At 45.0% G+C, this 12,562-nt stretch overlaps 3 protein-coding genes across 5 annotated transcripts in view; 1 reads left to right on the plus strand and 2 right to left on the minus strand.

The window, feature by feature from the left end:
• Positions 1-253: 253 nt before the first annotated feature.
• ACTL7B (actin like 7B) lies at positions 254-2,535 on the minus strand. Its single transcript, XM_039870752.1, has one exon. The coding sequence runs from the start codon at positions 1,590-1,592 to the stop codon at positions 339-341; it is 1,254 nt and encodes a 417-aa protein (XP_039726686.1). The 5' UTR covers positions 1,593-2,535; the 3' UTR covers positions 254-338.
• Positions 2,536-7,220: 4,685 nt separating this feature from the next.
• Positions 7,221-8,819, plus strand: ACTL7A (actin like 7A). The gene has a single exon (XM_039870658.1). It carries the CDS (start codon positions 7,379-7,381, stop codon positions 8,696-8,698), a length of 1,320 nt encoding a protein of 439 aa, XP_039726592.1. The 5' UTR covers positions 7,221-7,378; the 3' UTR covers positions 8,699-8,819.
• The window catches only part of ELP1 (elongator acetyltransferase complex subunit 1), a 54,557-nt gene continuing 50,704 nt past the window's right edge, over positions 8,710-12,562 (minus strand). For 2 of the 3 annotated variants that reach the window (XM_039870654.1, XM_039870655.1), the window contains exon 37: positions 9,579-11,184. In XM_039870654.1, the coding sequence (XP_039726588.1) occupies positions 11,117-11,184 (68 nt within the window). In that variant the 3' untranslated portion in view covers positions 9,579-11,116. Of the gene's footprint in view, positions 9,536-9,578; positions 11,185-12,562 lie in introns of those variants that run through there. The other variant, XR_005654498.1, reaches the window with a different exon arrangement.

Raw genomic sequence — 12,562 nt, forward strand, 5'->3', positions numbered from 1 at the left:
GGTTTGCACTCTCAGGAGCAAATGGAACAGGAAGCTACACTCTGGGCTCTGAGATGATGTCACCATCATGAGGGGGACAGAGAAGGAGCGATGTCAGTGAGGAGAGTCCCTACCATCCACCCCCATCCCCGAGCTGGGCTGCTCCTGACCCAGCGCAGCAGAAGGTACCGATATCTCTAAGCCCAACTCCCCTCCACCTTCTGCTCTCAGTCTAGAGCAAGGATTCCAGACTAGACAACAGCCGTTTGTGTGTTAAAATTTTATGTGAAATTCTGTAAATGTATAGAGTGGCCTGAGGTCGCCTGCCCACGAGGTCTGGCCTGTTGGGGCACCGCCACTCAGCATTTGCTGTAGATGGCTGCACTGCCCCGCTCCTCAAACTCTTCCTTGCTAACCCAGAGCTGCTGGAAAGCCTGCAGGGAGGCCAGGATGGAGCCACCGGTCCACACGGAGGTCTTCCTCTCAGGAGCAGCAGCCACTGTGGGGTTGTCCCCGGGGCAGAGGACGTTCAGCTCCCTCTGAAAGCGCTCTGGGAAGCCGTCCAGCATGGTGCAGCCGCCACACAGCAGCACGTTGGCGGCCATCTCCTCCTTGAAGCCAGTCTCCTGGCACTGGCCCAGGCAGGCGGCCGTGAGCGCGGGGAGGCTGGGCTGGTTGCTGCCCACCAGGGTGGGCTTGAAGAGCATCTCGGCACACTGGAAGCGCTCCTGGCCAATGGTGATGAGCTTGCCATCGGGGAGCTCGTAGTCGACACGCAGCTCCTCCAGGGACAGGCCAAGCTCCTGCTCAGGCAGGAATGCCGCATAGCAGCACTTCTTCTTGATGTGCTCGACAATGTGCAGGTGGTCATCCGTGAACTTTTGGCCAGCCTCGTTGAGCAGCTGCAGCAGGTAGTTGGTGAGGTCGCTCCCGGCATAGTCGGCACGGGCCGTCAGGCCTGGCAGCACATTGCCCTCGGAGATGGGCACCACGTGCGAGACACCATGCCCGCTCTCTACCACCAGCCCTGAGGTCTTGCCATAGGAGTAGATGGACAGCAGAGACTGGGTTGTCACATGCATGGCAGGGATGCCAAAGGTCTCAAACATGAGCTCCGCATACTTCTCTCGGTTGCTGCTGGGGCTGAGCGGGGGGTCAGAGACCAGCACAGCATGCTCCTCGGGGAGGATCTTCATGGCTGTGTGGAAAATGTACTCCCAGATGTTCTGGACGCAGTCCCAGTCCACCACGACGCCATATTTTAGCGGGTTAACCAGCTTCAGAGGGGCCTCCGTGTTGAGCAGCTCATGGCCCACGTAGGTCTCCTTGCGGGTGTCGCCTGCATCGGCCACCTCGGAGTAGCGCTTGCCCACCGTGGAGGAGATGAAGTAGGTGGGCCTCGGCTCCCCCGCATAGCCACACTTACAGTACTGCGAGCCCAGGTCGATGATGAGGGCCTTGATCCTACGCACCTTCTTGGGCTTCGTCTTCAGCTGAGCGGCTGAATCTGTGTCCCGGATGCCAGCATCAGGAGCTGGCAGTGTCCCCGCCTCTCCAGGGTCACCCTGAGCCGCGCCCACAGGCATGGGGCTCGGGCTATTCTTCATTGCCATCTGCCTTCCTTGCTCACCTTTCTCACATCCCCATCCTAGAGCTCCGATGGGAGAAATGAGGGTCCACCTCCTGCAGTGTCTTGACAACCCCTGAGGATTGTGATGTCACTGGGGACTGGTCCATTCCAGCAACCCGGGGAGGGCCTGGCTTTGCTGGGGCCTTGATCCATCACCCCTGCCCCCATCCACCGAACTCAGCTTCGCTCCACAACAGAGCAGGTGGCCAGCAGAGTTTTAGACACCCAAGCACACAGGAGTCTCGGAGGTTTCTCCTCCTGTCCCCCTTACATCCCCGCTCCTAATGCCCAGTTCACTGACTGAACACCTTTTCCTCCGCTGCTTCTTGGCTGTGAGGGTGACAAATATTTCAGCCCTCACAGTAGGCCAGGCATGTTACTTGACAGAATCCCATGAGTATGGCAGAGCTGAGGAAATCAAGGTTCGGAATTCCAATATTTGCCCACAAGCAGACAGCTCTTAGACTGTTTGTATTTTAACCCAAGTTCATCCAAATTCAATGCACCAGGTCTCCTTAAAGAGTGTGAGGGCCCCAACAGTACTCTCATCCCATCGTTCAACATTTACTGGGGTTCGTGGTGGGTCCGGCCCAGTGCAGCCTGCCTGGTGATAGATGATAGGGACCTGGTCACAACCAGTGCCCACTGTAGGTGGGAAGAAGATGGAATGGACGCAGAGGAGTTTGCAGGTGGAAGTCTATTGGGAGTACAGAGGTGCACAAAGGAGGGGGCACTCAGTGGAGGGAGGGAGTCAGAAGGTTCCCGATAACGTGATGCTCAGTCAAGTATTGAAAGACATGTATCTGTCAGTAGTTAAGAGGGAAAGACACCCCCAGCCAAGAGCACAGCCTGAGCGAAGGCTCAGATTGGGGCATGGCGGGGAACTGCCAGTAGTTAAGACATCAATAAAATTTTCCTAGAAGCCAAATCCGACCACTCCTTTTCTTAAAGCCTTCATTGATTTATGAAAGGCTTTAAGAAAAGGAGTGGTCGGATTTGGCTTCTAGGAAAATTTTAGAAAGATATGTTTAGCTGTAACATAAAGGGGTGATACACTGAGACCTCAAAGAAAAATTGAAGACATTCTTGTAAGACCTGAAGGTGGCTTAAACTTGAGCTGTGGAAGAGGGAGACAGGTTCTAGAGCAGTTGAGAAGGCAGAATCTAATCTAACTGGTTGGTTCCCCAACTATCCTCAATTCAATCCAAGCTCTTACTCTAGAATTTGAGGTCTTCCTTCAGCTCCAGTGCCATCTCTAGCCTCAAGCATCACATTTACATTAGATATTAGATTATATGTGGATAGTGAGGCAGAGAGAAGGATGAATCTCTTACCTCTGCCCAAGAAAAGAAAGATGGCTTGTCATCCAGAACAGACAAATTCACCAGATTTCCATAAGACCTTCCATTCCAAACTGCTGCCCCTCTCAACCCCTCACCCCACCAAAGCAAACAAAAAACACCAGATTACGGACTTTGGTGATAAAGAAAAAGAAGAGAAACGACTGGGGCTAAATTTTCCGGGAGAATTACGAAGTGATCGAGGGATTAGAGGACATAGAAAGCAAAGAGGGATTTTAAGACATAATTAAGAAATACTGCTGTAGAGCTTATAAGAATGTTTATGAACTTGTGGGAATTTTTGTTTGCTGAATTGTTTCTTGGAATATGGCACTATGGAACTGGATTATGTGGGTAACAACTTTATAAGGATTAATTGTGAGCATTGCCAAGCTCCGCTAGTGGTATTACAAATCACAGAAGCTGAGGATTGGACACTTGATCTCACATGGACAGCTATAAGTCATAAATTTTTCTTTACACTGGGTTGACATCTGTACCTCTCTGAAGAAGCCATTAAATGGTCTTGGGTCTACTTTCGGGGTTGTACAGAGCAAGCTAATTCTCCCATGTGACAACCCTTATGATATTTAAAAGCGATGCTCATGGACCCTTTGGGCCTACTTCTTCTTCCATTCTTTATTAAAAGATAGTACAGAATGGAAAGAAGAGTAAGGCACTGGACTCAAAAGACCTGAGTTCAAATCTAGCTTCATTACTATAATCTGTACGACCTTGGGCAAACTACTCAAAATATTAGCTGAATCCGATTATGATAGTGCTATGTCCCCCTCATCAACTTGATCCCTTACCCACTGCCTCTAGGTTTCTGTTTTGAATAACTAGGTAGATAATGGGGCCCCTCATAAATAGACAACGCAGGGGCAAGAACAGTTATGTAGGGGATGACAATGAGTTCCAGTTGATACATGCTGACTTAGAGATGCCTACAGACCACTAGACTGTGGTATATGGAGCTCGGGAAGAGAAATGATCTGGATCCAGATTTGAGTCAATAGCGTCTCCACCTTCTGAAGAGAGCTCCTTTCCTTTACATCTCGAGGAAAATGCGCAGTCTTGATATTTGGGTTACCACACTGGGGGCTGAGGTTTGGAAAGGGGGCTTACTGCATCTGATTGGCAAGGAATCCTTTTCTTTGCTGGGAGCTCCTGACTCATAGGTCCTCAAATGTCAACATATTAAAGAGTTGGATTCCTAGGCCTAAATAGTCCTGGACTATTCAGATTCAGTAAGACTAAGGTGTGATCTAGGAATCTGCATTCATGAAAAGAAATACTTTACTTTGGCCTTCCCTTACTAGATTCTCTTTCTTCCCTTCCATAGCTGCTAAAATTACAACGGCCTGGTTCACCTTTCTTGCAAAGGTCAAGGGTGAGTGGTGTCCCCAAAACCAAAGCTGGGAGCAAGGACAGTACCTCAGGGAGAAATGTGTTTCTTGGTCTAATCTTTTCTTTCTCCACTGTAGAGGAGAACTTCAGGGTTGCTTTCAAGGAGGATCATCTCATTTTTAAGTTTTTTTGGTCTTGGGCCAGAGGAGCAAAAGTAGCTGTGACCCTTTGAGAAAATGTGGCCCAAGACAGTGTGAGCAATAGTGTCTCTACCTAGAGGGACCTCAACAGAGACAGGGAGCCCACACGTACCTTAGATGGCTAGTGACAAGTGTAAAGGGTTGCGTGTGCCAGGTCGTGGAGGTTTTGGGTGTAGACTGCTAACAGTCTCTACACTCTTCCATCATTAATATCACTTTATGATGACCCAGAGAGGAGAGAAGGGGCGCAAAGGGTGAGATGGAAGCTAAGGATGGACAAGCATGGGTAGTGGGGTAGGAGTGTGTGAAACAGAACATGTCAGGCTTTGAGTGTCGTAGTGAAGTGGGATGCACAGGGAGAGTGATAGGGTGAATGACGGTCTCCCAAAGATGTTCAATCTTTTTTCTCCCTCTTTAATTCGTGCCCCCACCCCGCACTTCCACCCCTGACCTATGGATGTTGCTGTCTCCCCTTAAGAACTGGATCTCTGAAGGTGGGGTGTCCCCCCACCAACACGTTCACAGCGTGCACCAGTGGCCCGGTGCACCCTGGGCATGGTCTGTGGCTCCATCTGGGGTGCGAACCCAGGACCTTCTGCATGTAAAGACGACATGCTAACCACTACACTATGGAGCCACCCCCAAAGATGTTCAATCTTAATTCTTGAAACCTATGCATATGATACCTTTCATGGCAAAAGGGACTTTGCAGTTGTGAGTTGGGAGATTAATTTCCCTGAATTATCTGGGTGGCCTCAAAGGAATTACAAGGATCTTAATAAGAGGGAACAGGAGGATCAGGTCAGAGAAGCAGATGTGACAACAGAAGCAGAAGTCTGAGAGGGATTTGAAGATGAAGAAAGGGGCCACAAACCAAGGCATGTAAGAGGCCTCTAAGAGCTGGAAAAGGCAAGAAAAAGATTAGCCCCGAGAGCCTCTAGAAGGGACGCAGCCCCCATGACACTTTAATTTTTGGCCCACTAAGACGGACTGTGGACTACTGACCTCCACACGTATAAGATAATAAACTTGTGTTCTAAGCCATTAAATCTGTGGTAATTTGTTACAGCAGCAATAGGAAACTAATACAGGATCTTATAGGAATCCAGAGCAGTGAAAATGTACTGAGTAGCTGCAGATTTCTCAGAATTCAAGAGGGGGGTTGAGGAGAAGGAAAATGGATAATTCTAAATTAAATATGCCTTATATGTTATTTGAAATAAAGTCAAACAATCCAAATTGGCTACGCAAACCCCTAAATAGTATAGGCAAGTAAACTACTTTTCAGGCAGGTATGCATAGAGAAAAGTACTTTTTGATTCTTTCAAATTCTATGTTACCTCATCCTCTATCGAATGAACCAAGAAACTGAGACTTTCTTTCTGAGATAACAGCTCAGTTGCCATCAGAGAGTGATCACAAGGCTCATGAGACTGGACTTGGTTTGGTTCCTCTCACACCCCACAAGGAGCCAAGAGCATCCCCAGTAACCTCTTTAAGGAGAAAGCACACCATTGTAGTGAATGCCTCTTTTACGAAGAGCATAAGGTTGGATTTGGGGCACCTCGACAGGGGCAGGTGTCAGCAACAACATGCCCAGCACCAGATATGCAGGTGGCTGAGCAGCCTCATACATAGGGTCCCATCATGGTGAGTCCACAGCACACCCCTGGGAAGAAACCATAGTCAGGTGAGGCTAGCCACTGCTGGCTCGACATCCCTGGGTGAGCAATGCACCTAAGATCCTCGGTGTGCTCGTCAGTGGGATGCTGTAGGGTCTAATTTCACTGCCGACACAATGACTCAGATGAAGGAAGAACATGTGTACAAACATGTGCCTAAAAAAATTCCTCTCCAGGTTGTCCGATGAAACAAGTGAGACAGAAATTCTTGGCAGTGACCACAGCAGTGATTAGTCCCGCTAATATCTAAATCAGATGGTGTCAGCTCTCTGCTCAAAATTCTCTAGTGCTTTCTGACCTCTCGCAGAATCGGAGCCTAAGTCCTAGCAATGGCCCATGAGGCCCAACATGAGCTGTTCGCTCTCCCTGCCCCTTACGTCTCCCATCTCTCGTACTTTTTCTCGCTCTCTCCACTCCAGCCACACTTGTCTTCTTAAGATCCTCTAACTTAGGGGCTGGCAAACTTCTCCCGTAAGGTGCCAGGTAGTCAATATTTATTTTCGACTTTGTGAGCCATACAGTCTTTGTTGCACTGACTCCACAAACACAGCCATAGATAATACATAAATGAGTGTGGCTGTGTTCCAATAAAATTTCACTTACAAAAATAGGCTGCAGGCCATAGTTTGCCAATGCCGGCTCTAACCCATCAGTCACATGTCCACCTTCACTGCTCTGCATCTGTTGTTCCAATATACACATGGCACTCTTCCCCTCACCACTTCACGTCTTCATTTAGTGTCACTGTCTCGGGGATCCCTGCCCAGGCACATTAACATGGCCACCCTCCTTAGCTCCCTTCTCTGCTTTGTTTTTTCTCTTTTGCCCTTAATACCTTCTTATATACAAACACACACAAAAACGTAAAACTATCTGTCTCTGCCCGACCCCCACTGACTAGAAGGTAAACGCCAAAAGGGCAGAGTATTTTTTTTACTGCTGCCTCATATTCCCAGCTGCCTCGCACATAGCAAGCACTCAATAAATATTGATTAATCAGATTTATTACAAAATGTAGAAGCAGCTAAGTCACCTCAAAAACACTACCCCAAAGTTTCCCAGCATCTGGAAAGCCCCGGGTCATTGGATTATGTCATAATCAGTGATGTCATTGTTGGAGAAATTCTCAAGCTGCCCTCTGATTTAAGCCTTTCAGGCCTTGAAGCCGGTGGGATCAAGGAACTTTCTGAGAGCAAGATGGCTCTTGAAAGCATGTGGGCTCCACAGGCAGCAGTCATAGGGGATGGGCCTACCAAGAGAGTGGGTGAACAGGCCTCCCTGAACACACAGGTCCTCCAGACTGCCTCCTTGAAGGATGGCCCAGCGAAGCGAGCAGTGTGGGTCCGCCGTAACCATTTGGAGTCAGAAGAACCTACTAAATCAACGGCGGTCAAGAAGCCCAAGGCAGAGGTGACCAAAGCGGTGGTCGTGGATCTTGGCACTGGCTATTGTAAATGTGGCTTTGCTGGGCTGCCAAAGCCCAGCCACAAGATCTCATCGACAGTGGGCAAGCCCTACATGGAGACTGCCAAAACTGGGGACAACCGCAAAGAGACATTCGTGGGTCAGGAGCTCATCAATCCAGAGGTTCGTCTCAAGCTAATTAACCCTCTGCGACACGGCATCATCGTGGACTGGGATTCAGTGCAGGATATCTGGGAATATCTCTTCCATCAAGAGATGAAGATCTCCCCAAAGGAGCATGCAGTCTTGGTTTCAGACCCACCCTTGAGCCCACACACCAACAGAGAGAAGTATGCTGAAATGCTGTTTGAGACCTTTAGCACTCCTGCGATGCACATCGCCTATCAGTCCCGCCTGTCCATGTACTCCTACGGAAGGACCTCCGGCCTAGTCGTGGAGGTCGGCCACGGCGTGTCCTACGTAGTCCCCATCTATGAGGGTTATCCTTTGCCCAGCATCACTGGACGACTGGACTATGCGGGCTCTGATCTGACAGCCTACTTGATGAGCCTGATGAACAATTCGGGAAAACACTTCACCGAGAACCAGATGGCCATTGTGGAGGACATCAAGAGGAAATGCTGCTTTGTGGCCCTGGATCCCATCGAAGAGAAGAAAGTCCCAGCTACTGAGCATTTAATCCAGTACACTCTGCCAGATGGGCAGGATATACAGCTATGCCAGGAAAGGTTCCTCTGCTCAGAGATGTTCTTCAAGCCTTCTCTGATCAAGTCCATGCAGCTGGGCCTCCACACCCAGACAGTGTCCTGCCTTAACAAGTGTGACATTGCCCTCAAACGAGACCTCATGGGGAACATCCTGCTCTGCGGGGGGAGCACTATGCTCAGTGGTTTCCCTAACCGTCTGCAGAAGGAGTTGAGCAGCATGTGTCCCAATGACACCCCCCAGGTAAATGTTTTGCCTGAAAGAGACACAGCAGTGTGGACAGGTGGCTCCATCCTGGCATCGCTTCAGGGCTTCCAGCCACTGTGGGTCCACCGCTCTGAGTATGAGGAAAAAGGGCCTTTCTTCATCTACAGAAGGTGCTTCTGAATTCTGATGGAGCATGGTCGCTGTGGTTGCCATGTGTCAGCTTTGCTGGGTGAGCACTCATCCCACGTATAGGGAGCTGAGCCAGCAAGTTCACTTCTGCAGTATTAAACGATCCTCCTGTTCCCCTTGACAGCGTGTTTCTCTATTTCCTGACTTAATGAAGGTGATACTTAGAAGGTGGTAATCTAGTGAAGCATCCAAGTTTATGGGGTGGCATAGCGGGGGAGCTAATTTTGCTTCCCAAACTTGTAGTCTTAAATTACTAAAAACCATCAGTTTTACGTTTAAAAACACCCTCTTCAATTATGGCTATGAAAATCTCTCAAATGTGTGCACATGTATACACACACACACACACAAGCACATGTGTGTACATGTATGGAAAAGGTTTTAAAATATGTGGCAGTGCTAAGAAATGACGCTAAGCTACACTCATAAAGATATAATAAAAACATTAACTCCTATCTTATTAAAAAGTGTAAATTTAAAATGCACTTTGATTGTAGGAGACAGTCCTCTGCAAATTACTTCTTGACGTCTGGAGCACCTGCACAAAGCTGATTCAATGGAACCAACAAAATAATTGAGGCTTTTAGCTTACTGCAGCATGAAACTGCTTTGGGCGAGTCAAAATTTCGGGAAAGAGTTACATATTTACATACTCTTTTCTAGAACTTGACATACTTTTCCTACCCAAATTAAGCATTCATCAATTCCAGGAGTTTCTCCTTTACCCATACACTGCACTTTTCCCTATGAATTCTTTGACTCTGCCTTCAATATAGAAAGTCGGCTCCCAACTGCTGCTTCTCCAAATGAACAATATTCCATCTTGCTCTGATGAGAAAAATAGTAATTGATTTTAACTCATATTCACGCAAATTCTTTCTTGGTGCTTTAATACATTACTTTAAGGAACTTGAACCTCCATAAAGTAACACAATTATTAACAAACACAATTGCTTGTATTTCCAATCCATCAGCACGGGTCTGTCTCTACCATGGTCCGTAGCAAGAGCGCTATAACATTAAAATGTCATGTAAGTTACCAGGTTCATTTACACGTGCCAAAGAGGAGTCACAAAGCACTTTCAACCTTTCAGTGTGGGCACTTAATTACTGTAAGTCCATTATGGGCATGAGTCAAAAAGTAAAAATTTCCAAAACAGGATATATCTTCTTTTGTTTTCTATTATTTTGTGAAAAATTTCAGACACAGAAAAGTTGAATTATACATACAGTGACCATACCTAGATTCTAAAACTAACATTTTGCTGTATTACGTCAAGTCTTAAATTACAATTGTGGATATAGCTATACTGTGAGAACCAAAAGCAGCATTTCCTATTAGCTTATGTACAACTAGACCCCAAACCAGTATAATGAAGGTCTGGTTCTAGTATTAAAAGTATAGAAGAAATTTTTAATCCTACCTAGTGATCAGCCATGAAACTATTGTCAAAATGAACTGAGACTTTTCTAGACTTACCAAAAAGAGAAAACATTCTCATTTCTTCCAAAAAAATAAGTCAATTAAGCACCATGAAAAATAAATGAAATGGCCTAGACACTGACAAAAATATTATGTTAAAAGGAGCACTATTTGAAGAAAAAGGAGTAATTTACAACCGTGCATGCCATGAAACATGCTGCTCATTATAACAAATGTGCATGCTACTGTTTCAGAAATTCTAATCTGTTCTGCTAACTCTCTAGCAGGAAATTCACACTCAGTGAAAACAGTTCCTATGGACATTGTAGCGATAGGAGGCTCAACCCAGTTATAACTGGAAGCACACGACCTGGTAAGATATTACAAAAAAACAGCTGTCAGCATGGAAAAGCTGAGCATTTCAAAGGTTATGTTTAGCTTTTTATTCTGCTTTAGTTCAAGGTGAAGTTATTCAAGTGATTAAATTTGACCAAATGTTGGTAGCACTAATAGCTATGTTGTTTATCGATAATGCTCTCCTCCAGGAACATAAAGCAATTTAAAAATGTTATTTTACTTTTCTTTACATTTTTGAGGTAGAAGCCATGAAACAATATTCCCAATTAACGGAGGTACAAATCAATTACGTGATTTGTCCTGTAACTGGGAATGAAACCCAATCTCCTGACTACCATAAATACCAGAAATATGCTCTCAAACAGCAGTAAATAAAAGAACAGTAATTCTTACAAAATGAGGCTATATTAGTTAAAGCTTAAAGTTTTGCTACTGATTATAACTATATGCAAAATAAAATAAAATAGAATTGCTTGGTGTTTGCTGAGGTCTGCTATACAGAGCAGCTCTGCAATGCTAGTATCATTCATCATCTTACTCTTCCTAGTTCTCAACAGCCGGGCTTCGAGGAGTGAGGACTGGAAAGGAAATGGTCTTCTCAGCCAGAGCCATCCTAACTAGGTTCAGAGTCACTCCAGGAGGTTCAATTTCCACTGGGTTTTTTGGTTCATCTTTGGTGGTATAAAAAGCTCAGCATCTAAAAGAAAAGAAAGGGAAATTGTGACAGACATTCTTTCTTACTGGTAGGAGCTGAGTAAGTAACTCTAACCTAAAACTAGGCTCCTGGGCTCTGCATCTACAAGATGACCATCGGAACCAGAGTTAATATTTCTGTTACCTTGCAACCTCCAGTCAGAGCAAAATCAACCTGGAGGCCCTGCCCTGAGAAGAAGAATTCCACTGCAACTTCAGACACATGGGAAAGTAGAAGAAAAAATGCCCACTGACTGATTCAAAGTGGAAGCATGTTCTTCTATATTTCAAATGGGTGGTGGTGGTGATTACGAGGCCATGTACATTTATTAAATCTCATCAAACTATACACCTAAAATCTGTATATTTCACTATTTCAATTACAAGAATAAAATACATGTGGTGGCATGTATTCAGTAAGTAAAATTAATGGAAAGAAAGTACTGTATGTAAAAAAAATTCTACAACACATCAATCACTAAAAACATTCCTACTTTGAAAAAGTAAATGAAGTGGGGGGATGGCTGGAAGAAAATTGTCACTGTTAGATACAACTCCTAAGCCCTCTTTCAGTTAGATGTGTGGAGTCTTTTATCTAAATAAGAATCGTATACAGGAAGCAGAGATATGAGAAAATATGTATATATAAAGATGTTCTATCTTGGCATTTTTCATGACAAACTTCCAACAGTGCATCTGTACATATGAGCCATACAGACATTAAAACATATTTTCAAGAATATTTAATAATATGAGAAAAATGCTCAAAAAGTTTTTAAAACCATGATTATCATATTACACATCAATACATGTATATATACACATGACTAGAAATCATAAAATTTTAATTTCCTTTGACATACTTTTCTGTACAATCCAGGTTTTCTCTACTAATCATAACAGTTTTACAATCTCACATACAATTACTGCTCTACACTCCTCCGAACAAAAAACTACATAGGCAAAAAGACCACAGGAGGTTTTCCTTAGTTGAGAATATTGATACTGGAAAAAGCTACTTAAACAAATTCATTGTCAACAAAGCTCATAATTTCATGTTAAATAGTGATTAAACTTTGAATAAGTTTAAAGTTTAAGCTGTGGTTAAACTTTTTTTAAAGTTATAAAAATATTCTAACTTATTTAAAAAATTAGGCAAAACTACAACTTTATTTGATTCCTAGATTTAATTAAGAATAAACACCAAATATTGACCTTTGGCAGAAAAGTAATTATTCTGACAAACTGTATGACAGCAGGACATCTTTCACATTTCAAAATGTGAAAGCCCAAAATGTCATTTTTAAAAAAATACTTTGAAGGCTTCATCAATTCTTCCAAGGACTCTTTATCCTTCGATAGTCAAATCATTTCCATTTGAA

Source organism: Pteropus medius, unplaced genomic scaffold, assembly GCF_902729225.1.
Source record: "Pteropus medius unplaced genomic scaffold, Ma_sr-lr_union100, whole genome shotgun sequence".
NCBI lineage: Eukaryota > Metazoa > Chordata > Mammalia > Chiroptera > Pteropodidae > Pteropus > Pteropus medius.

What these genes read in the sequence shown, in the direction of transcription:
- ACTL7B (XM_039870752.1), bottom strand. Translation starts at nt 1,592, where the DNA reads ATGGCAATGAAGAATAGCCCGAGCCCCATGCCTGTGGGCGCGGCTCAG.
- ACTL7A (XM_039870658.1), top strand. Translation starts at nt 7,379, where the DNA reads ATGGCTCTTGAAAGCATGTGGGCTCCACAGGCAGCAGTCATAGGGGAT.